Source organism: Hyperoodon ampullatus, assembly GCF_949752795.1.
Source record: "Hyperoodon ampullatus genome assembly, chromosome: 15".
NCBI classification, from domain to species: domain Eukaryota; kingdom Metazoa; phylum Chordata; class Mammalia; order Artiodactyla; family Ziphiidae; genus Hyperoodon; species Hyperoodon ampullatus.
Genome location: NC_136928.1, coordinates 22644542 through 22670437, shown reverse-complemented (window position 1 = coordinate 22670437; position 25896 = coordinate 22644542). Strand labels below are relative to the sequence as shown.

General features: G+C 42.0%; 1 protein-coding gene across 1 annotated transcript in view; it reads right to left on the bottom strand.

Annotated features, from left to right (window-relative positions):
• Nucleotides 1-3524: 3524 nt before the first annotated feature.
• The window catches only part of MRPS9 (mitochondrial ribosomal protein S9), a gene marked incomplete at its 5' end in the record, with an annotated part of 45428 nt that continues 23056 nt past the window's right edge, over nt 3525-25896 (bottom strand). Inside the window, 7 exons of the mRNA XM_079721432.1 lie at nt 3525-4240; nt 5948-6117; nt 9561-9669; nt 10601-10769; nt 13105-13180; nt 14067-14152; nt 23255-23334. Coding sequence (XP_079577558.1) covers nt 4149-4240; nt 5948-6117; nt 9561-9669; nt 10601-10769; nt 13105-13180; nt 14067-14152; nt 23255-23334 — 782 coding nt within the window. The 3' untranslated portion in view covers nt 3525-4148. The remainder of the gene's footprint in view (nt 4241-5947; nt 6118-9560; nt 9670-10600; nt 10770-13104; nt 13181-14066; nt 14153-23254; nt 23335-25896) is intronic.

Sequence of the window (25896 nt, the reverse complement as noted above, 5' to 3'; positions counted from 1 at the left end):
AAGTCACCAGGACCTGCTGCCTCGGAAACTGCCAGGTGTCTCACCCCAGTTCTGAGTGGTTCGCGGAGCCCTGGAAGGCAGGGATCCTGCCCCCATCTTTCAGACCAGAGGGCTGAGGCTCGGTGTGGGCGGAGGGCGGTGGTCTCCGGAGCACGTGTCACTCCAGGCCTCGCAGAAGCACCCGTCCTCAGCTCCGTGTCATTACTGCTCAGTCAACACTTCTCAGCAGGACCTAATTGCCCTTCTAATTGTTTTCTCTGTTTGTTGTTTTTCTAATTAGAGACGCAAATTCTAAGCTTTGAGGACAAAAACTCTGTTGACTACTTTTTGTAACCCCCTTCCTGGGGGATCCAGAGGAGCCACCAGTAAAGACGCCATGGACTGATGGAAGAATCCAGACGCGCAAGGCAGATGGGCAGGCAGACCCCACCTCCCGAGCTATCGGAACGTTTGAGCGAGAGGTCGGTAGTGGCGTCCTTTCCCCGGGGGGAGTGTTGACTCCCGAGCCTGGCGTGAGGGGGCGCTGGGCGGAGACAGCAGAATCCCCCCGCTGCCTCTATTGCGGGTGGGGCGGGGGGAACGCGCACAGACCCGCACCGCCCGCGAGCTCGGGCGGGGGAGGAACAGACGGCAGGGGAGGAAAGGGTGCTGGGGACAGCGGCTGGGCACCAGGCAGCGGAGGGGCGGCGTGGCTGGGGGGGTCTGCAGGCAGGCCTGAGCCTGGGGAGGCGGGTGGAGGCCAGCGTTCCTTAGCGGTGAGGGGCCCCGACAGCTGCGGCGGCGACCACTCTGCACAGCCCTGCAGCGACCCAGTCCCGACCATGGGGGCACAAGTCCCACCTTCAGGGACGGGACTTGCTGTCTGCTAGGACTGCCCCTGCGCCCGCTCCACCACTGCTGCCGTGGGAGCTGCCCTTGGTCCGAAGTGGCCCCAGCTCCCTAGTCTGTCGGAAGAACCCCGAGAAGTGAGAGGCCAGGTTGGGAGCCGAGCGCCCGGGAGACCTGGGACACGGCCCCCGTCCTGCAGGATGTCCGCCCAGCCCCTCCCTCAAAGTAGGTCAGAAACCCTGAGAGCCTCCCAATAAGTCCCTGTTTTCAGTGCAAAGACAGCCCAAGTCTGGGGCTCTCGCCACCTGCCACAGACAGGTCCTCATACAGCCGAACACAACCACCTACCGACGTGCAGTGTCCAGCTCCCTTTCCTTTATCTGCGAATCGCCGTGAAACACGCCTCTCCTCTACCACCCTCCCCTTACTTCAAGGCAATACTCTGAAATGACAGAAGAAAAATTCAGTGTAATAGTGGGGGACCCCGAGCGGGAACAGTGACGACGGTGTCCTCTGCGGAGGAGTTTACAGGGTTCGAAACGCCATCAGGAGAGTTTGTGTGAATCTTGCATTCTCGACTTGGAGAGAAGAACCTCACACTGTGAGGCTGGCTCCCCCGCGGAGGTTTCAATCTTTTTTAGGAGAAGTACAATCAAGTCTTGGGAAAATGAAAAAGGAATAAATTTGGAGTTCTAGTGAACAGTTTTCATAGAAGATCCAAAAGTGGTCCTAACTTTTGTTAAAGCTAAAGTAGCAGTGATTTCATGAAAAGTAACAGGAATTTACCACTTTATTAAAGGGGTCTCCTCCCATCCTTTAAAGAAAAGTTCCTAGAAGGAACCTGTCTGGTTTGTATTTATAACTTGTTAAATAAATGTCTGATGAATAAAAACTGAGTAAGAAAAAGCACTAACACAGCAAGACTAGGACCCCGTATTCTGCTACTGCAGCAACAGTGCCTGAAAGGCTGAGGCCCTGTGTAAAACCCAGGTTTTATCAGGATCAGGTATGAGGAGGCCAACAGGCCAGCAAGTGACTGCCTGAAAGGCACGTGGCAGGCATGTGGCTTACTGTCGCCAGGAACCCGCTAACCCTGGGAGGGGCCCTCCCTCCAGGCAGCAAGGCCCCAAGACGTCTGGCAACACATGGTTAAAGCAGGCCTTCACTCCAAAAATCATGGCCTTTAAGTACCTTCTGATTCTAATGAAATACCTAATTCTACCTTATGGTTCCTTTTTTGAAATATATATTATAAATGTTATTATTTAGTTTAGAAAGCTAATGGCCTGTGCTGAAGGAAGGAATACACTGATATGACTTGAATTGTTTTTTTCCCACATTTTGCACCTCTGTAGTAATTTATATTTTCCGAGAAATGACAGAAAAAAATTCTGACAATATTTTGCTCAGTGTTGAAGCTCAGTAGTTTTTATAGCTTAGTGCTCAAAGATTACTTTCAATTTTCAGTAATGAGTTTATGGTGTCTTAACCAAAGGCTTACAATAAGAAGAAAATCTTCTGTAGCCCACAAAGTTGGTCACCAAAGAAGGTGGCAGTATTTCTGTGAGATGATGATGATTTTTATGGCTCCTTGACTGTTAATTTGGGGGAACGGGTCACAGGCTTCCTGGTAGAGGCGTTTGACATCAACGCCCGTGCAAACACAAGGTGCTGGCCCTCCCTGATAAACACTGAGAGCTCCTCGCCGGCTGCCACCTCCCATGGTGTGTGAGGGCTGAGCATCTGTGTCTGTGGGGCTGCTGAATCGAGTGTAGCCTGGACGTCTTAACAGATACATGGAAACACTCGGTCTACAGCACTCAGCTGCCCCATGGACAGCATCGTGTTTGTTTCTTCTGAGGAGTCAAGGCAGTGAACTGTCATTCACTTTCAAGGAAACTGCCTGCTTACACCATGACCCCCACTCCTTCCCTCGTCCAACTGAGATCCTGTGCGCTTGGGTTTAACCAAATGACAGCGGTTAGGGAGGGGCTTCTTGAGGAAAATCACAACCAACACTGACAGAGGACCTGCTCTGGGCTCCGCGGCTCCTGTGGATTTTACTGAACCCTCTAACCCTGGGACAGGGGCTGCTGTGCTCCCCTCCTCACGAGCGACCCCCCAGCTGTAAGGAGGTCAGCTGCCCGAGGTCACACATAAGCCCCGGAGACTGTTCTCGAGCTCCTACATCCCGAATGGTCTTCCATTCACTTTTATCATAAAATGGTTCATAATAAACATCACACGTATCACATCTGAAAGGTATAGTAAAGCGGACACTCATGTAACCCTCTTCCCAGCCAGATAAAGATTCTGACCAGTACCCTTGACCCCTGCTCCCATCAGGTCAGGCCCGAGATCTCACCGTGGTGTCTGCTTCGCCTGCTGGATCTAGGGCCGCACACAAGGGGTGGACTTACTGTCCTTAAAACACCCCCCAAACCCTCCTCAAGCCCGTGGTTCTCAGCATCATAGGGAGGGGCCCCTCTGGGCATCTTGGGAGAGCAATGGGACTACGCAGCCCAGAAAAAGTGACGCGTGTATAGAACTCTGGAACTACTTCAAGGTTTCACAGACACGCTAAGGCCAGATCCTCAGAACTAGTTCATACTGTAACTGCAAGTCTGTACCCAGCTTGGAAGGTACTATGCTAAGTCAAATAAGCCAGAAAGAGAAAGGCAAACTCGGGCACGGTATCACTTATACGTAGAATCTTTAAAAAAAAAAAGGAGTCACACTCAGAAACAGAGAGTGGAATGGTGGTTGCCAGGGGTTGGGGGGGTGGGGGGACTGGCCTGTTGTTTTCCGCAGAGACTCGGCTGGGCTCCTGACAAAGACGCTCCATGGGCTTCACTCTTCTCAACAAGCACCCTCATCCCTCAGTTTTGAAAGATATGTTGTAACAACTGCTCTCTGGGAAAACGACAGAGTTAGGGGGAGTGAGTCCAAGTCTGTCCTGTCATTAAGTTAGCAGTGCGGCTCTGCTGGGTCAGATCTGTGGGGCTGGGCCTTTCCGTCCGCAAAAGGCAGTCTCTTGATTGGATTTTGCTGAATGCTCCTTTCGGGTCGAATATGCCAAGATTCTGAGTTATGCTTCCAAAGCTCTCTTCTGAAGAAGTTTTAAAAGTAAAGCAGCAGAACAAAGCTAAACAGTTTTAAATAATGATTTTTAGAAGGTAACCTTTACGACATTGCATTGTAGAATAAATCAGCTCACAGCTCCAACGTCCGATGGTGCCGCTTCACCCTGGCCAGCACCTGTGTCCTGTGCGTGCGCCGCGTGCCAGGTGCACAGCGCCCCTCCTTTCCCGCCCAGACACTCAGCGCTTCTTCCAGGTGAACTTCCTGCGGGCTCCCTCCTGGCCCGGCTTCTTCCGCTCTCTGACACGGGGATCAGCAGTAAGCAGTCCCGCTGCAGCATAAAAAGAGACGCCTTTATGAACCATGGAAAGCGCAGGAAAGCAGGAGAACCGCATGAACTGGCAGCTCGGCCCACAAGCAATTCCCAGCCTCATATACAACTCATGACAGCAGTCCGCTTTCACTCTCCTAAGCTATTTTCCCAATTTCTGAGACAAACACCAGGTACATGACTTGAGTCTGCTTTTCTTCTCCTATGAGAGACATGACTCCCTTCTGGTTTTTAAACTTGTTCAACTTAAGACAAAGCTGCTCTGGTGTGCCAGTCACTACTCACTGCCAGGGAACTTGCCCGGCACACTTACTATTACAGATGTGAAAGTTTCAAGAGGGAGAAAAGAAGAACTTCCTGGGTGGCGAAGTGTATGGAAGTATACAGACACCATACAGTAACAGTGCCGTGAATATACCGACACATAATATATGACTTATCAAACATATCTGAGAAAAGAAACTTATTTTTCTAATTTGTGTGATAATAATATTTCTTGGTACTTTGTTTCAGAATCTAAAAAAGGTTTTAGAGTTGTGTTCTCAGCACAAGGCGTTGGTTCCAGAAGAGTACAGTCAGTTTAGACTGGAAGCTCCCGGTCTCCCACCATGAGGAGTAATTACAACTTCTGAGCAATAAACGAGCCACTCTCAGCATACGACTCCGATGGGTGTGCCCAGTGGTGGTCCAGACATGGGACGTTGGTAACTACCACAGAACACCAGCGACGAGAAAACTCTTTAGCTGTGTTTATAAATATGTAAACAGACCGGAGTTTCTCACTGTCTTTTTCACCTTTCCAACACCAGCACTTCTCTTCACTGTATGCGAGGCTTCTGTATTTTATTAAGGTACTTTCAATGGCCACACAGCAAAGGCAAAATTCACATTTTACGCTTGTCATATACCCATAGCTCTTGCATTTACTTGTACTTAGGGGGCACAGAATAACACAACATTTTGTGCGGAATGCAAACAAGACCTGTCTAAATTCTACTTTAAATGATAAGTAATGATGTTTTATTACTTTTCAATATGCACAGAAACTCAAACTAGCGGAATTGTTAAGTGAGGTCCTATCAAATGATTTTAATGACTAGGTATGAATACTACAAAATGGTGAACTGTTTATAAGCAAATGGATTTTTAGAGGTTTAAAAAAATTAACTTGCCTAAGCTACGGGTGGCCCTATCTGCAGCGTGGGATCAGAACCCCAGCGGCGCAGTGGGAGGGCAGGGGCAGGGCCCACGTCACTTGCCCAGAGGGGCTCCTGGACCCAGAGGCGCCGGGGGCCTTGCTGAGGCCACACAGCTGGTCGGCAGTGCCCGCAGTGCTTTCCTCCTTCACAAATGGTGGGAAGACACTCCTCAGCTAGAGCTGCCCCGACTGACTGTGAAATGCGGACGCAGGGCCCCAACGAGCATATTGACCGTAGAACCCTTCTCCCCCTGTGCAGAGACTCCGGAATTCACAGCTAGGTGACAGGGTCACACAGAGTAAGGGAAATAAAATTCGAACTAATATCACAGTGGAAAAGGAATCTCCAATAACTTTGGAGAGAAACACCTTAGGGGTTCCATCATTAAATCGAATAACAATTACAAATTTCTGTGATAAAACAAAAGCCGCCGCTCACGTGCTCGACACAAAACGGAGTCGGATGAAGACTCGAGGGTGACACGCCACCCCTCCACCTGAACTCGCACCTTGGCGCATCCACTCGACCTCGTCCTCGGTGACAAAGCTGCACAAGGCTCTCGCCGTCGCCAAGCGGATGGCTCCCGCCTGCGCCGCCCGCCCGCCCCCTGACACCGTGCAGGTCACGTCGTGTTCTCCAAGCCGGTCGAGGAAGTGGAAAGGGAACATCAGCTGTTCTCTAAGGCACAGCACAAGAGGTGGAGTTAAGTTCAGCGCGAAGATACACAATTTTACAGGCTGCTCACATTCTGGACGTCTGTGAGACCCACACTAGATGCAGAAACACTAGCGCCTCCGACACTCAGGTGCTCTGTGCGAGCAGGGTCAGGCCTCTTTTTCTCGGGCACAACAGCACACCCCAGCTGTTTGCTGATCCTGCTTGTCTCAGGAGAATTTTGCGAGGCTTGAACATAACCTCATAAAGAAGTCTGAAAGCTGGAAGAACTCCTTTAATCCACTGAATCCAACCTCTCTGGATGCAATGATCAGATGTAATATTAATAGGTCTTCCCAAGCAACTATCAAGTGCCATTTGGGTTCACTAAGTAAAGTGTACTATGCTGTATCTGAATAAGGTTTGTGCTCATCCTGACACCGTGAGTTTTAAAGTCACTGAAACCACACTCGACATTTTCCCACTGAGACACGCACTCTGCCTGCAGTTCCCTCGGCTGCAGGGTCCTGCCAGGTGACACCCCACAGACCAGTCAGGCCCACTTCCCTCCACAGCCAGTGAGCACCCATGCGGTCCAGGCAGGGCCAGAACCAGAGGCTGGAGCAGGCAGACTCCCCTGGACCACCTTGTCACTCACAAACAAGGGATTGCTTTTGCCTTGGTAGCTCTTATGAATTTTACTTAGAAAAGCTGATGAACATTGAATATTGCATTTGCTTGTTTGGTCCGACACTGTAGCTTTCTGGGCCCCCCAAGTAAAGGTTATCGTCACACAGTGATGCCGAGAGGTGGATGTTCCCCCTTGGACTACACTAGCGGAGCAAGCCCAGGCTGGTGTGGATGGACACAGCAAGAGCTCGGAAGGGCAGAGTTAACTGGAACCTGTAACAATACTGCTTCAACAGGGATGCGGTTCCAACAGGAATGAAACAAGTCCTACAGTAGAAAACAGGCATGAAACGACCTAAATCTAATATTGTTTTCTTTGAACAAATGTTCCAAAGCAACCAAATAAAAAACAGGGATGTTACAAAAGGAGTACTACAGTTGACCTTTGAACAACATGGGTTTGCACTGTGCAGGCCCGCTGACACATGGATTTTTTTCAGCAGTAAATACTACAGACCTACACCATCCACAGCGGTCGAATCCCTCGATGAGGAAACTCGATGCAAAGAGCCAACGGTAAGGTCCTACTCAGGTTCTCCACGTGCTGGGAACATCCCAACCTCCACACTGTTCAAGGGTCAACGACATGATAAATAATAGCTATATTATAAGAGCTAAAGAAAATTTAGAGGCTGATAATCTAACCCCGCCATTTCCAGCAAGGACACCGAGGTCAGTATGGAACCTAAGGAACTGTCTTTGGCACATCACAGGCCCACGCTGCCTGACACGACTGTGCAGGTGACTGACGTGAGTGATGTTACTAAGTGAAGCCCTGCTCACGTACTCGTTCGGGAGCTTCAACATTTATCTGTTTTAATTCCTAAAACTTTAAGATTCCCTAACAAATGCTTACATAGATTAAAAATCTGAGACTAAAAGTTGGGGAAAAAATTCAGGCTCTATGAGAGCACCTGAGTCAGGGTGGTCAAGGCGAGCAAGGACCTGAGGAAGAAGAGTCTGCACAGTCAGGAAGCTGGTGCACACTGAGCACGACACTAAGTCTATAAAGAGAGAAAGCAACACCCAAAGGGTACAGTTGAAAACGATTACAAAGCTATCGGTTTTAATTAATCTGGACTCACACTAGTACATGCAAAAACAGTTTACACGGCATGAAAATATTTCACAAATCTCTCCTCTCAGCGATTTCAGATGAAATCCTGAGCTAAAAGAATTTTATTTTGCTCTGTTATACAATCAAATTTATTTTGAAAAAAAAAATTCCTCCTTTCAATCTTCTCTGAATGCCACTCCTACGGCACCAATTGTACAGCACGTAACCTGGTACATATATAAAATCACGTACTCTTATTTTTCTGTGACTGCTTAAGATGCTAACTTGTCTCCTCTATTACACGGTTAGTGCCATGTGAGGAATGTACTCCCTTTGTACAGGTGATCAATTAAGAGTTGCTTCACTGGCTGAGTGACAGAGCAAAGGCCTTTCCAAATCAGAAAGCACTGCTCTGTGTACCCCACTCAGCACCAGGCGCATCGCGGTAAATGTCTGCTAAGTGAACGAAAAAACACAAAATTTCTGACAACGCGAGGAAGGAACACAGCCGACACTCCCAGTGACCTGTCTGCTATGTCTGTGTAAAAACAGCCTAAAGAAAGGACCCGGGAAAGAAAAGCAAGCAGTTCAAACTGACCTTCAGGCAAGCACCTCAGAGATCATCAAGTCCAACTCCCTCCTACCATTTAGGGAGGTGACCTTTAAGCATCTTGGCTGAGTTCACACAGCTGGAAAACAGACCCAGAATCAAGATCACCCCTTCCTGGCTCGGTCGTCTTCCTACTACTGGTCAGTGGTCACCTCCCTGCTCACCTGTAAGCTCGTGAGCCACTCGTGCAGGAGGAAAGGCCGGTCCCCTGTTAAATCCCGACAACTACTGAAAGACAGTGAGGCGGTCTGGGCGCCTATCCCACCAAGACTAGCCTCAGGCCTCCCAATCAGATAGGGAGTTTCTTGACAACAGAAACCGTATCTCACAGAGCTCTGGTATCTTTGCAATGCCGAGAACAAGACTGGGCACACAGACAACCCTTAGCAAACGCCCGCTAAATCAGACTGAAGAGTAAGTTCTAAGGGGGCAATTTAATTGTGAGATAAAGCCAAAATTGAGACTTGCTATTAAATCATCAGGAGTTATATCTGAAAACAAATTAACAGACGGTTATTGATCAAATGCCATTCCTTACAGCAGTCGTAATGCTGAAGTTACGGGTCTCTCTGGCTTTTGGTAAGACAAATAAGAGCTTCCTTCATCGGCTTCCCTGAGAGGATGATGGCAGAATTAGTTTAATTCCTACTAAACAGAGTTAAGAGTGACACACACACACACAAATAAAATAAACGTACATTTCCTGAAGTAATTATTCCGTCCAGAAGCTTACACTGCACTGGCACAGTCCTCTTTCCTGACATAAGCATTGGGATCATAACAGCCTTAACCCTTCTGACCCTAAACACCACTACAGGAACCAGGAGAAGATTAGGAAGAGAGGAACTAACCATGCAGAACTGCTGTGACTTGTGGATAATGACAGTGACGACTGGGAAAATCATAACCATCTCAAGAAGAGGGCTTGTACAGTGACCCAGGAACATATCTCAGACGGGCATATTTAGTGGAGTTGGGCCGTAACACCTATTTATAATTAATGTCTGTAATCATGCAGACCAATATAATAAAAAAATCATAAGCTTTAGTTGATCGTGACATATTATAAAGTACATTTTTCAAAAAGCAAAACCAAAACAAAGACCTCACCTGTCCTGAGTCACCGGAAAGTAGAGCAGGTAGTCGACCCCATTTACTTCTATCCTCCCACTTCCACGGTCATAAACAGCCACTTCTGCCTTTGCAGTCTTTCTGTTACCTTTAAAAATATAAGACATCTATTAGTGAACAGCTTGAGGACCAGTGCTTTGACAGAGGCAAAACTACATTAAATTTTTTCCCCCAGAATAACAATATGTAACACTCTATATAGGAAAGTTCTATAATTATTACAAGTCAAACAAAAATAGAACAGGCAAACTACACCATAATTAACATAATAAAGCTTACTATGGGGTGATTTTGTTCCTTAATCCCATTTTAGAAACACTACAATGATTTTAGTTTCAACAAAGTAATTCATATTTATTTATATTATTTAAAAAATCAATTTACATAGTGTTCTTTTTAAATTAATAAGAATATATCTCAATCGTATAATTTTTAAAATATATGAATAGTATAATAAAGTATAATTGGTAGAAATAAAAGGAATCCTTAGGAAAGGTCACACTTCTTTGAAAACATTAACTGAAAATGATAAAGGAACGATGTAAAACTTTTTAAAGTTGCAGATATATCATTAAATAACTCAATTCTTTGAAGTTACATCATGTCAAATGTCTCTGTACACCTACAGGAAGGTGTGAGTTGAGGAACTAACGTTTTTAACGTTTTGTAGTTTCAGCATCTGACCTGCAGATTCACCGAAAATTTTCATTTAATATAAGAAACCTTTATTTAGAAACCTAAACCTTTATAAGAAACCTATATTTTGTTGTTTCTACCAGTTGAAAATATGAAAATACAAAGTGTTAATATGACTGTGTAGGTATGTGTCCACATTTTCCTGCAACATTATAAAGTTCAGTTTTTAAAAACGCCAACAGAACCTTAATATTCGGAAATCCAGCATAGCAGCGGCAAAAATAAACAAACAAAATGAACACCAAAGGGCAAAAGGGCAAGTAAACATCCGGCTACTTCCCAATCCTCGGCGGGGGGGTGTTCTCTCTCCACGGGCGCGTTACCTTGGCCTGTGCTGAAGGCCATACCCTTCTCGTCATACTGCAAAGGCTCAATCAGCTGTTTTTTCGATTGAATGGTTACACTCCTTCGGAACCTGCCCACAAATTCTTCTTCAGCCGCGTCACACGGCAACGCTGATAACCTTTCCAGCAGCCGAATGAACTGTGCGTACTGCAGACAATAAAAATTCATTAGGAGATGCAAGTGTAATTGCATTTGCTAAATTTTTTCTATTTTTATATACTTGATCTTTCCAATATTGCTTTTCTTGATGAATTTTGACAGGATGACACTTCCGCAACTTCATGCTGCTTTTAAAACAGCGTGCAGATGCAGCACTTCCCCTGTGTACCTTTAGTGCTCAATCTTTTCTTTCGAGAAACAAAGAGCTTTATCATTCAAAGAAAAATCCATTTCTCTGTATCAGGATTACATGAAGGTGAAATTTAAATTCATTTTCAAAAAAATACTTAGATGATCTTTAAGTATAATTTCTACTCTTTTATTAGAACTGTATCAAGAGGCGCTTCATAAATAATTTCCAGCAAGTTTCGTACAGTAAAATGGGAAGAGTCTGATTTTGAGAAAACGTACCTCTTAAACTACATTTCATAATACATTTGGCAAATGTATCTTTAGCTGTTCAAGCTGTGTTACTTTAATGTTTATGATTTCCTTTAAAACTGAACAATCAAGCTATTTAAAAATTCAAGAGATACTTGACTTAAAGGGCAACCTCTTGAAATAAATTACCCTTGCTACTCAGTGCATTTTTTTTTAATAGTTCTTGAACATGTGATTAGAAAGTAAACAACTTGGTATTAACCCCTTAAAATTAGAAGCCAGAGTAATCACTCTAAAGTGTTTATGCAGAAGGAAACAACTGATACTTGAGATCCTTAGCATGGAGTGTGAAACCCAGTTTTTGATAACCTTATTTATGTTTTGCCAACCCTAAAAATCATACTCATCTTTGTTACCACTGCCTTTACAGTGAAAATCTGCCATTAATAATTTGAAATATATAAAAATCTCACAAGTAAGATTAAAAGGGCCGCTTCAATTATTGCTTCCTGTGATGTTACAATACTAGAGAAGGCAATTGTCTGAGGAAGAGTGAACTACTAGCCACCTGCAGTACCCAGCCTGGTAAAGCTCCATCACCTTCATTCACAGGCCTGTCCTTCCTCAGCTGTTCTCAGTTCCTCTGCACCGGCTGTAATACCCTCGAACACACAAGGAGGCAACTACAGGTATGACACAGCCTTGCTTATGAACTGGGATCATGGTACAAGACATCACTGACTACCCCTGCCTTCCTCATCTTGACACCAGCCATCAGCTTCAGGATTTCTTCCAACATCCAGCTGCCCAAGGTACAAAGATACCTATATATTTGGTTGTTTTGTTTTCATAGCTGCACACCTACAACAAAGTCCTTGGGATGTTTTCAAAAAGAAAACAAACAAACCTGTATTATAAAAATAAAAGCAGCCAGAAAACAGGAAACATTGAAATGATTCATTCAATGAAGAAGCAAAGAGAGGTTTTTCAGTTGGATCCAAGTGCAGTGATACTGACTTGGCAGTTAGGATATTAGAAATTAATTTCAGATCTTCAACTCACCAAATGCCTGACATCTTAGTTAAGCAAATTGCAACTTTTCCAAAACATTAATTTCTTCAATATGTTAAATGAAGAAAAGAGCAATTTAAGCATATGACTTGAAATCTACACGGCAGCAAGGTACTAACAATGTTACCCACTGCCATGGAAGGAAAAAACCTTTCTTGGAATATTTGTGAAATTTTTCTATACTCCAATCTTCCAGAAATAATCTAAATTCAGAACATCAACACATTTAAAACATCAAATTTCCTGTGATAATACTGGCATATATTAGAACATTGAGCAAAAAAAGCATCAGACTAAGACCTAAAGCAGGGGTCACCACATTCATAGGCTGTAACATCCACTGGGGGAGCCTCTGCTGAAACTGTGGATTCCTGGGTGACACCCATGGAAATTCTGCGTGAGGTCGGAACCTGGGGAACTGCATTTTGTAACCAGCATTCCTGGTGATTCTGATACAGGTGGTTTTGCCGATTCCAAGATGAAACATACTGGCCATGTGGATACTGCATTTGGTAAGCCAGGAAGGTAACCATGCGCTTCATTTCTCTTCTACTTAACCTGTCACAGCCCCTTACACTTATCATTAGCCTGTAAAATTAGCACCCGCTTTACTGAAGGAGGTGAAAAATGACACCTGCCATGCGCCTCTGAACAAGGGGCAGAGGATGCAAGCGCACTTGTGGAGGAGGGTCTGGGGACCAGGCACCTTCCTGACCCTCCCAGGGCAGAAATCAGCTCCACATGTTTTAAAAGGAAAACCGTCTTATGAACACCTGCCTCTGAGGAACGTTACTATTAGGATCCTAAATACAGCAAATGTCTACAATCTTACGGCACAGGTCCCCTTAAATTAAAAAGATTAGTTACTCACATCTTGATCTGACAGTTTTTCCACTAACATTTCTTCCAGTTCCTCCTTAATCATCCATCTGCTGCCAATCGGGTCTCTGTTAAAATATCACATTATATTCTCTTTTAAATTAACCATACAATGAGTTATATCACAAAAGATCCCACAAGTAGTAGCGATTCTTGATTGGGAAACATATTTTTGTATTATACAGCTGTAAAATTTCATCCAAGTAAATGATTTTTGAGACACATTATTTCATTTCCTCAATCTACTTTAGAAAAGATACCCAGTCTAGCAAATGTTCCATTCGCGGAGTTAGACATGGCACTAAGGAACCCATTTGATGATATTTAAGTCACTAGATGTCTCAAAAATTAAAACTGTGCTTGCTTTTCATAATTTACTTTGAAGGGTATGTTAACGGACACAGAGTTAATCTGTCAATGGACTAAAGTAGTAATGAAATCCAAATAAAAGGCTAGGGGTGGTATTTACAACTAAAACTAGGTATATTCAAAAACTTGTGCCTTTTGCGTAGGAAGAAATATGTGAATAACCAGCCCCAAATTTAAAACTGGTTGGTCAGGTCGATGGATCTAATCTATCAGTGTTTGCTAAATGGAAGCACAAACCTTCAAATACAAAATACACACACACTCACACACACACACACACACACACATATGTATATATACGGGCATATAAATGCACAGTTACATACACAAAAATTCTAAAGAAATAATATTCAAATACAGTAAGTGCCACTTAACATACAAATCTAGAATGAATATAAAAATAACAACCTTAATACTTACACCCTCCCAAACAAAAAGAAAACCACCTATTATTTGGAATTTTAATGATTAATGCTGAAATAATGAACAAATTTTTAGGCTTTAGGTATGCCTAAAATACACCAATGATAAGTGGTATGTTTTTAGTTAATTTTCTCATATACTTTAATGCAAAAAAGAACTTACTTGGCTTTCGTTTCTTCTGAAAACAGACCTTTGGCTCGCAGCTGGTCCTGACGGTTTTCTACATCTAGTAGCTTTCCGTATGCTCCCTGTGGCAAAGAACACACACATACACTGAACCAAGAGAGACGGCGAACCATTTCCTCCCTTTATGTCTCCCCTGAGCACCTCATCTCAGAAGCGCCCTCCTCAAGTCACAGCTGCACAGCAAGGATTACTGAAAATGTTTTTTAACAATGCTACTTCTCATTCAAACTAAAGAATGGTGGAGTAATTTCAATGAGAATTTAGTATCATACATAGTAACACACTTAACTTCAAATGATTTTTAAAAAACTCTATAGAAGGTTTACAACTCAGTGAGGTTAGTAAAAATGAAATAAAGTTACAAGCTATTTATTTTCCTTAAGAGTTCCCCAGAGAACCAAAACTTTTCCTTAGAAAAATCATACTTTATATAGCAATATGCATTTAAACTTAGAGAATTACCAGTAAAAAATTTTAACATTTATATAAGATTTGCCTTTACCATGTAGTTTGTATCTTTAAAAGTTTTCTATTAATATTTATTTTTCATTATTTGATTTCTATTGATTTACTTTCTAACAAAGTCTGTGAATGTATGTCACCTGTTAAATCATAATGCAAGTAGGAGAAAATTTACCATTTTGTAAGCACTAATCTGGCAATAAAGGTTATCAATGAAATACGATTTCCAGGAACTGAGTTTACAATAAGCAGAATAATGCAACTGTCTCCCAGTTTTTTTGACTGAGCAAACTTGAGGACTCAAATCCAATCTGTGTGTATTCATTTATAATGTACACATAACCTACCATACTAATACCTAAGGAACAGACGTTTTCAAAGGATGAGCTAGAGACGATATAAACATTTTTTCTTGCTTAATCATGACACCGTCCAATACCATCAGCTCATCTCAGAAGACACAACTTGTTACTCATAGAGATGTCTATCCGTATTTAAAACAGTCTTCATAATTTCCAGTTTTGGGGACAACCTCTTGTGGGTGCTGATTAGAGCCTCATATTTTATCAAAATGTTGCTGATAAAGAGTCTGCTCTAAGAACACACGTGCCCCTCTGCTACTCCCTTTGTATTTACCAGTGCTTGCATTTTATTATCTTCTTTCTGCAACCTCTTTTCAAGAATCCATTTGTCTCGAGGGGAAAAAGAATGTAGGAAGGAAGGGAGGGAGGGAGGGAGGAAAAAGGATGTAAAGACCGAGCCTTTGAGTTTCATAAATATAGATGAGAAAAGCTGAGATTATGCTCCATGGGCCAGGACTTCTTGGTGAGAAAAGGAAAAGTTCATTTCCTGTAGTTGGGAGACTCGTAAGAGTGTGTTTTGTTTTGTTTTGTTTATTTTCAGTAAGGGGTAGTAGGATTGATTAACTTAGAAAAGAATAAGAAAAGCAGCAGCACTTAGAAACAGTAAAACTGGGCAGAGCATCTCCGACAGAATGAAACTATCACAATCAATAGTTCAGTGATTCTAAAGCTAAGTTCCCAGCAGAAGCAGACAGCAGCAGCATCTAGGCCAAGCACTAGGTTAGAAATGTAAATTCTCAGGCCCCAACCCAGACTTTCCCAAGAGGAACCCCTTGGGAGGGGGGCCCAGTGATCTGTTTGAACAATGCCCCCAAGTAACGCACCCTGAAGTTTGGATCTGAACACTGGAACTCTGGGGACAAATGAGGTTAATTCAATTTTAGGGTACAGATTAACTATCTCTACAACTATACTCAAAGTATAAATCCATCACCTGTAGCAGCAGAAAAATGTATCTGACAATTCAAAACAAACTGTCCACTCTAAAGAAAGCAAGAACTAACAGAAGCCATCCACATACAGAACGTGTCCCTGCTATGCACCTTAAAACCATACAGTTTGTCTCCCGAGAATTGGTAAGCCGCATTTGACTGTAGTTCGGGTACCTGAAATTCATATTTAAAGGCTAAGATAGTGAGTTGTAAGCCCAACTGAATAGTGTATCAGAAAAATTTCTATGTACCTATTTCTGGAAAGCAATTCTGAAGTGCTCTGAATAGGTAAAATAGAGGGAAAATAAAAAAACCCACAAAATGAATCCTCCCCGCCTTGTACGAAGGGGACAGACGTGTGCAAGCAGCATCTCGCTGTGCACCTGCACCGCCCGCCCTGCCCCCGCCCCCGCCCCCGCAAGCCTGCTCCAGCTGGAGGTCTGTGGGAGCAGGATGGCACCAGTCTCCACGTCTCCACGCTGGGCTGCTCCAGAGCCCTGAGATTCTGAGAGTCCTGAGGCAGAGATGTTGTATCTTTCAAATCTACCTTAAAAATATGAATCCAAGAGAATACCAACAACAGTAGTAAGACACCCTACCTGGTTATAAGGGTCTATTTAATTTTCTGGAATAACCAAGGCAACTAAAACAAAAATAATTGATCTGCTTCATAGGTTAAGTTTCAAGTCAAAATGTGGGGTGCTAAATGTGTCATCATTCTCCAGTGATTCTGAGCAATTTTTAAGTCCATATTTTTCTTAAAACTTTCTTGCACTCTGCTACTACCTTCCAGTGTTATATTTAGCTCCATAATAATGTATAAATATTGTAAGTAAAATCACCAGAAAAAATGTGGAATATGAGATGGTTTACCCATGAAGAGTACACGTCAAATTTCGAACATGGTAAGTTCTATTCATTTATGGCACATGCTTTGATGGTTGTAATTCATCAAGTTATATAATGCTCTTTAAGCTCCCTCAGTACTTAGCATACTGCCTGGCCTACAGTAGTGGTCAAGAAATGATACAGGGGTGAGGTATGGCATTCAGGAGTCAAACAATCCAAAAAGTTTTACTGGTGCACTATTTCTATTTTTCTTTCTTTTCTAGATAATAAAACCACTCCTGAGATTCTAAAGATTCTATCTTGCTTAGTCAGACAACAGTCCTCTGGGAAGTACATTCTATAGCTTCAACTCCCTGAAGAGAGATGCACTAATTTACATCAAAAAATCCTTGAGGGTATAAAATATGCCAGGAACTGTCAATATCACAGATTATCAGTGCTAGCTTCTGGTATATTGTTAAATTTCCACTTAATTTTTAAGGGACCCTAGAGAATTAGCATGACCGCACCTACACTAAGTTTATATACTGTATTTAACAGTATAATTTTCAAATATGACAGGAATAACCCAGATGTGAAATGCTGAATCATTAATCACAGCTATGATTAATATTTCATAAAATCAAAGCAAGCCTATCCACCCCTCATGTCATCAGATTTCCATAATGTATGAATCGAATTTAGAAGGTGCCTAATTTGGAAATACCAGATGCTCAGGGTACAGAAAAGAAATGCTTTAACTAAACTCTTCCAAGAGCATGAGCAATATCATTTTTAGTCTACTAAATTCTGTTTTGGTTGTATTAACCATGTTGAAATTCCAATTTTAGGAAGGGTAAACAAACAACATTTCTTAGGAGGGTGGTATAGAAAAAGTCAACTGTATTTTGATATACAAAATATATAATAACTAACAGTAATTATCATCTTAGATACTAGTTCAATACAGAAAAGTAAGCGACTTAAAATATGTGCTTGTTGAAAAAAAATCACAGAAAATAAATTTCCTAAATAACAATCTTCTCAATTTTTTGGCTACTGGCATATACAAAACCAACTGGAATAAATATACATATAATTCATTTATCATGGTTTTTTTTTTTTTTTTTTTTTTTTTGCAGTACGTGGGCCTCTCACTGTTGGGGCCTCTCCCGTTGTAGAGCACAGGCTCCGGACACGCAGGCTCAGCGGCCATGGCTCACGGGCTTAGCTACTCCGTGGCATGTGGGATCTTCCTGGACCGGGGCATGAACCCGTGTCCCCTGCATCGGCAGGCGGACTCTCAACCACTGCGCCACCAGGGAAGCCCTATCATGGTTTTTATCATGCTATTTATCTGAAGTTCCAAGTGACATACTTCTATGGTAGACCCTAGCTATCACTTTGTAAATACATTATGCTATACAGTGTATACTTTGTGTAATGCTACTCAACATAAAAAAAAGGAAATAATCTCACATATAGGTCATGTTAGACAAGTACTCTGGGAAAGTACGCACCCAGGAGTAATTAAATAGAAGTGCTTGTGACTCAGATACCATGTATTTTTACTACTGAAAGCTCCATCATGTATTATAAAAACAATTTTACCATTATAAAAGAAGTAATCTGATTAAAATCAACAGAGGCAATAAGTTGAATCAGTTTTTTAAAATTAATTTTCCCAATTGTTACACTTAGAACATACAAGATACACAATGGTAATTATTCATATATCAATATGAAGAAAATGTATATTAAAGATACTTCTAGAACAGCAGTTTGTTGCTGAATTAGTTACTGAATGAACTCCTGCTGTCAAGAAAGAACTTAAAACAGCACACAGACACATGTCAGCACTGGTCTGCAGCTTTCTAAGAAGAAGCACTTTACACAGTCATAAAGTAGTTATTTCGTAGTACCTCACTGTGAGAAGGGTCACTACTTTAATTCCATTTTTAAAGAGCACTGCTTCAAAAGTTTTCAATATTCACCACCCAGTGACAAGGAGGATGCATAGAATTCTGTGATACTAAAAAGTCTCCAGAACTTTTGCTTGTTGACTCTGGAACCTCCATATACTGAGGCCTCAGACCCCTCCCTGGGCTACTGTGTGAACACAGAAGGTTTAAGTCGCTTAAAATAAACTGGAGAATTTCTAAATAAGCCAGGCAAATGAATCCTGTTTATACACACATCATTAGGATTAGAATTACTTCGTACTTTTTCATATTTTAAACTTTTCCCCCCAATTCAGCAGAATAGTTTAAGTGCATAATGATCTACTTACTCCTTAATTTTATACTTTTTAGGGTAAAAATTTCATCTGTGGCCATATAATTCCTTCAATTTATAGAAACACTCTAAAAATACTCCAATGTTTACTGTACAACTAGCCCTAAAATATAAATGAGGTTTCTGTAAGATGCTCAATTCCCAGTATAGCTTTCAGACATGCAGAACCTCATCTTAAACGTTGGGGTAGGTGAGCTGATGTAAAATGTCAATAGATGCTGAATGTTTCTGACAACTTACAGTGTTTCCAATGTTTTATACAGCTTTTCCCAAGCTCTGGTTTCACGGGATGTTAAAAGGTAGAAGGTTTTGGGTAGAAACAGTTCCGTGATGCAACACATCTGAGCAGCAGTGTTTCTCTACTGAAGGGCGCCACGGAGCTTTTATCACGCTAAGTGTCTCCTTATTAGTTTCCTAGTGCTGTATACAATATGCAGCATTCCCAAACGAGCTTAATTTCAGAGACCCTTTCTTGAAGCTTTTATAACCAGGGTTCCTCAGAAAGCACTTTGGGAAAGGCTGTATTACAGCCATGCCCTGTCTTAATGAATCATATTTTACACAAGGATTCCCACTTCAGAGTCAAATAATCACCTCCCACAACGAGTTTAAAACAATTTTCAACTCACTTTTAGTGAGTTTCAAGATATTCAGAAACCTAGGTGTTGATAGGAGGAGTGAACGGGAATTAACATTTGTCTTAGGATTAAAGGACCTGCACAACTGCCCAGGTTGTGACCGCCCCGTTCATGAACGCAGCCCCTCTGCCGGCCCTCCCCGCCCGGTCGCCTGGGCAGCTCCAGCTGTGGCGGGCAGGGGTGCCTGGGGCAGCTGCCCAAGGGCACAGCCATTGGCCTATCCCTTAGCTGCGCAGGCAGGCTTCCTCCCCCACCCCCGGACACACAGCTCAGCTCTTCTCTGGTGCAGCACCTGCTCCACTTCAGACGCACACATCCTCTAAAAAGTCTTCCCTCTCCTTTACATTTCGGTTCAGTTGTTTCTGGAAACTCCTTTTACTCTCTCTTTCTTCTTTCTGCTCCTGAAACGCTACGCTGAAACTCTAAATCATGTCTGAGAAGTACACTAGTTCCACTGGTCACGTGGCTATTAAGGAAATGGAAAGTCATCCATTTGGGGTAAAAAAGACGGATGAGCAGGGCCATCCAGCTCGGAGCCCCCTCAGTCCTCAACGATCCTTTGAAAAACTCCGTACAGCCCTTATTTCTTCTTAAACTACCTTCCACTGTTTAAGAATTTACTTGTTAGTACTGTTTCATACTTCATTCATTACATATGTACACCCTATTGGCTATTTTGTAAAACAAATGGTTTTTATTGACTTTCCCAGGAACCTGAAGACAGGTGTATGGTTGTGGCCACAGGAAGGTGGGAATTCCAGCCAACCTGATGACGAGCCCTTAGAACTCACAAAGTCTGCGACCCCAGCCCCCGTGGATCGGCAAGTTTCCCTTCACCTTGTGCTTTCCCAGCAGCTTCACTTCTGGGCGGGAACAACGAACCGCTTCCTTCTTCTCATCCTCCTCTTCCCTCAAAATCCTCCCTACTTCTCCACAAAAAAAACCTGGATGGACTAACTACGGGTTAACTGGAAACAGTGTTCACTTAAGCATTACACATTACCCTTAACTGGAAGCTGCAACAGGCCCATCTTTTATTCGCTGCTATAATGTAATATACAACTTTAACATGCAAGCAGTGACGAAATACTAAAAAGCAGCTTTGATGTTAACACCGAAGATAAAAAAGGTTAAGGGACATCACAAAGACCTCTGGGCAGAACTGCAAACATGCTTAGAGCTGTGCTTTTCTGACAAAAAGCACGGCCGTGACGGCCACAGCTCACACAATCACAGCCGGTCCAGGACATGGAAAACAGTTTGCCTTAGTGTCTTTCACCCTGTCACATGGGAAGAAACTGCATCAACAAAATGAAACGGTAGCAATAATGATTCACACTTCCTGCCCACCTGCCAGTCTTTGCGGGGCTGGTTCCCTTGCTGCAGTGGGATGGTGGTGGGGGGGATCACCCTCCCACAGAATGGAACGGACCCCTCCCCGCACCAAGAGAGGGCAGAACAAAGGAGGGAGCCAACATGTGGAGCAGTTTCAAGTTTTACCGTCTTATTTTATATGCGATCCCTGATTCACTACGAAACCACTCTTGTGAGCTGAACAGTGAATATTTAGTCACATACTATTTCAGAGTAACAAACAGCACCTAGCATGATGCTGACCTGCATCATCCAGGCAATGACCACAGCTGTGAGTAATAACATCTGCCGTACATGAGGCTCAAGTGATTGGTATATATTTAGGAAAACATTTATCCTTTTTCCATACATGTAATTACTTTAAAGTTCCGTAAGATGCATTTTTGAAAATACAAGGGTTTATTAATTACCTGAATTAACATGCTCAAGTTAAACCAAAATATCTGTAATTTACATGTGTCAACTGTTCTGATGAACAATAAAACAAATACCAAACCCACAGTGTTTGGGGGTCAAACTATGCAACAAATGGACAGACCTAAACTAGTAAATTTAACTAACACACAGAAGCCCAAAGAACTCTCCTATATGCAAAGCAACTATATGACGCAAAAAGGAAGACTTTATAAACTGGATGTAATTTGACATTCTAGTCGAGAATGAGGTAGTATTTTATCGACCGAGAAACCGACCAATTTCTTGAGCAATCCCTTTTAAAACTTATAAAGTTAGGCCTCTTATACAATGTGTAATTTCTTCATTATGATGGAATGCAACAAAATATCTTGCCCTTGGGTTGCTCAGTTTCAGCCAAAACAAATGCAAATGCCTTGTCAGATGACAGTTGTTTGATAAGGCTCCTCTACAAGACCCGCATACTTTACTTTTTTCCATGAAACTTGGGATGAAAGGCAGAAGGCAGGAAGAGAATTAATGTAGCATACAGTCTAAAGGCAATGCTACAACCGTGATTAAGTAGAAAAGTTAAAAGGCACAGATTTTCCACAGCTTCGCTGCGTGCAACCCATCCGTGTAACAAGTTGACAGGCCTAGCGTGCCAGCTCCATCATCCCCTCCGACAGCTAAAACGCAGCGCTGCATCCCTTTTCAGGGGAAATTTGCGTCTGCACCATGAAGCGTTGTACATTATTTCTCAGCACTGCAGGGGGCTTGAGTCCATATGGAACCTTCACAAATATTACCACAGATCAAACCAGCGGCGTCGTGAGGCAGATTTGACATACCTATTTAAATGAGCAGCAGGGGTCCCTGGGCAGCCTCGGGCTGTGCGCAGAGCCTGGGCGGAGAGCAGAGGCCCAGCTCCATTACTCAGCAAAGACACTCTCCGCATCCATCACTCATTTCATTTCTGCCAGGGCAAGAAGCTCATTTGCCCAAGGTCAACAAAAAGTGAAAAGAAGGTTTTCCTTTTTTCCCCCAAGAAATAAATGTACCTGACAAGTGGGGATTTTGTCCTTTGGGTTTGCGGAGCACAAATAAACACCAGCCAGCTCGACAGAGTACATGTGTGCGTGCAAGCCAAGCCACCCGAGAGCTGACTGTGGATGGGAAGGCCCAGGGACAACGTCTGTAACTTGTAAAACTCACATATGAATAAAATAAAACTTGACACCATGTTCTAAAAATAAAGTGGGTTCTGTTGTTTAAAACCGGGCAACAGCATCCAGCCTCTTGTCACAGTGACTGCGGGGAACTCCCCAGCGTGCGCATCAACCAACTTACAGCTCGGAAAGAAAGTAAGACCTGTTCCCAGTACACGCAAACGCAGTTGGAAGGCAACAAGTAATAAAATCACTTCCTTTTGAGCCCAAATTCTAGACTCATACACTACACTGACCTATGAAAAGCAAAAATCATATAGAATAACTAAAGGGTAGAGAGAAGGACTTGCCTCTCCCCCAAGGTGAGCACCCCATCGCCCCGACAGCCCCTTTCCTGATTCAGGTCCCGCCTTGATGCACACCTATGCATTGATACTGAGCTGAGCATCTATCTCCCAATATGACCTCAGTTTGCAAGTAAAAGCATTTTAAGGATAAACCATTCTGACATAAATTCTCTAATGCTTACCTTTAGCAAAGATGAATTAATAAAATATAAAGCCTTTCAACATACTGCCTTGTCTCTGGAAGTCTTATTTTTTGTCCATTATGAAACACACTAGGTAAATTCTGAAGCTGAGGGAAATCTCTGCTATCATTAGTTACTTAGCTTACAGTTCATATTATTTACCATAAATGTAATATACTTACATGCATTAATGAATAATATGACTGCTTGCCAGTATAAAAGAGAAAATGAAATGGGCGGCCATCTTCTCCCCACTGGATTGCTAATAAAAACCAAATGAAAACAAATAAACAAAAATAAAAATATACAGAGACCAAATAGCTTGTATTTAATTGCAATTCATAATTCTGCAATAAGACACAATTTTAATTCTGATTAACTTTTAAATAACAAAATAGCATTAATATTTAGAATTTAGTTTGGCAGGTTTAACATGTAAATATTTAGGATATTTAATATTTCATACCCATTAATACAAAGCAACGTTTGTATCTGAAAAAACATTCCTAAATATTTCACCATGAGAATTTCTGTAATATGTTTTAAATAAACACACAAAATACCAAAGACATCTGCTAGAACAAAAAAATTTATGTTTGGCTGTAAATACAATGCATTCCCATATTCTTAAAAAGGAAAACTGATAAAGTCAATTATGTAATAGTTAGGAAATTAGAGACAGGAATACTATAAGAAAGAAAAAAACAAAATGGATTTTTCCGTGCCCAGTTATGTTTCAACTCTGTGGTGAGACACCTCTGAGAGTTTGAAACGTTTAAAACAGAAGGGGCCCCACAAAGATGCTTTGTGTAATTCCTTTTGAAATACAGATGGTCGTTCACATCTAATAACCACCCAACAAACCGGGAAACGGAGCTGCTGCAGTAAATAAAGCAAACACCAACTCCATGTCCTCTTCCAGTATCTGTACTGAGCTGTTTCTCTGTTAACAATGTGTGAGAACTCCAAACACGAAGGCTACACTCCTCTATTACATGAGTTGTAAACTCTTTTCTCCCAGTCTGTCACTTGCCTTTAAATTTTGTTTGTGGCGTCTTTCATAATCAAGATGTTTAAAGTGTATGTGTACAGTAGACTCTGTCACGTTTCCTCTATGGCAGTGCTTCTCAACTGTTTTTTCATTATCATTCCTACTAAGGCACCTTTTCAGACACTGTTCTCCCTAATTGCCTGCCTCCCCATGAAATCTTAATACCGCAGATACACTGCATATCTGCTGATGTATACTGTGGCCCTCCGGAGGGCCACAAACATTGTAATAGCTAAGATTTTTTCACCTCCTGTGAACCAATTGACACCCCCTTGGGGGCAGTATCACCCCCATTGAAAAAACGTGCTTTAAGACTTTGGGCTTTCTAAAAACTATTTTCCCATATTTGCTTCTGGAATTTTTGTATGTTTTCATGATCAGAAATTTAATCAATCTGAAATTTATGTCTGTGAGGCAGAAATCCAAACACACATTATTTTGTCCAACAAAGAGAGTCATTACTCCATTACAGTTTTTTGAATAATACACTCTTTTCTTTTAAAACATCACCTGTACAATATGTAGGGTATCTTCCTCTTCTGGGGCAACTGGATTACACACAGAACACTTTAAGTGCATACATTTAAAATGAAGACCAAAATTTCATAACAAATGGTGAAAAATGTCTAGATACAGTGCTTGGCTTGAAAAATAAAAATGCATTTTTATTCGCCAATGGCTTACTGATGAATTAAATGGTTCTCCAACACCACTTTCAAAGATTTCATGAAATCTTGTATATTTTCCAGTATTTATAACTCTACTATGCAATTTTCAGTATTTTGTGAAAGTAGTCAGAGAGTGATCAAGAAAGACAAATATCATGGTTGCAGATAAGACTCTACTGAAAAGCTTGGAGGGATTTTGGAGTTGGGTCTCATTCCATGTGTGTGAATATGTGTGTACATGATTTTATAACATGCATTTACGTGTGTGTATATACGTGTGTATATATAATTTCATTCGATCTAAGATGTCACGGATTTTAAGATACTCCATCACATATCTTATACAAAGAAAGAAAGAAAAAAAGCAAATGGTATGCAATATAGTTGTAAAATGAATCCTGTTTGGTAAAGGTGTTAAAATTTGAAAAACTGTGTCTTAGAATTCACAAAATATGGCAAAAACAAACATATGCTGATTGTGAATAATCTGGTCCACTAGTCTGTCTGTTTGCACCATTACCACCATTTAATTAAAATCAGTTTTTTGCTGCATTTTGATACTTGGTAGGGTAACTTCCTTCATTACTCTTATTTCTTTTAAAAATTTCTCGCTGCTTCTTGTACATTTACTCTTTCAAAATAAACTTTGAAAGTTATTTCTGAAAGTCCTTCCTACGAGGACTTTGAAATTATATTAAATTTATTAATAATTTTTAAAGTAGCAACTCTGCAATACTATCTTTCCTTACGTGAAAGTGAAATCTTTTTTCCAGCTATTCAGATTAACACTTATGATCTTTAAGTTTCACAATTTTCTATATAAATCCCTTACATACTTTGGGAGTTTCATTTGCATTTTAGTTTCTGTTGCTCTTGATACTGTCCCCTCAGTTATGTGTTTTCTGTAAAATCAACTTTAATTACACAATACACTTTTTTAAAAAAAAATAGACTTTATTTTTTTTTTAGAGCAGTTTTAGGTTCACAGCAAAATTGAGAGTAAGGCGCAGAGATTTCCCACATACCTCTACCACCCCCATTATCAACATCCCCACCCGATGAACCTACACCGACGCATCATAATCACCCAAAGTCCCTAGTTTAC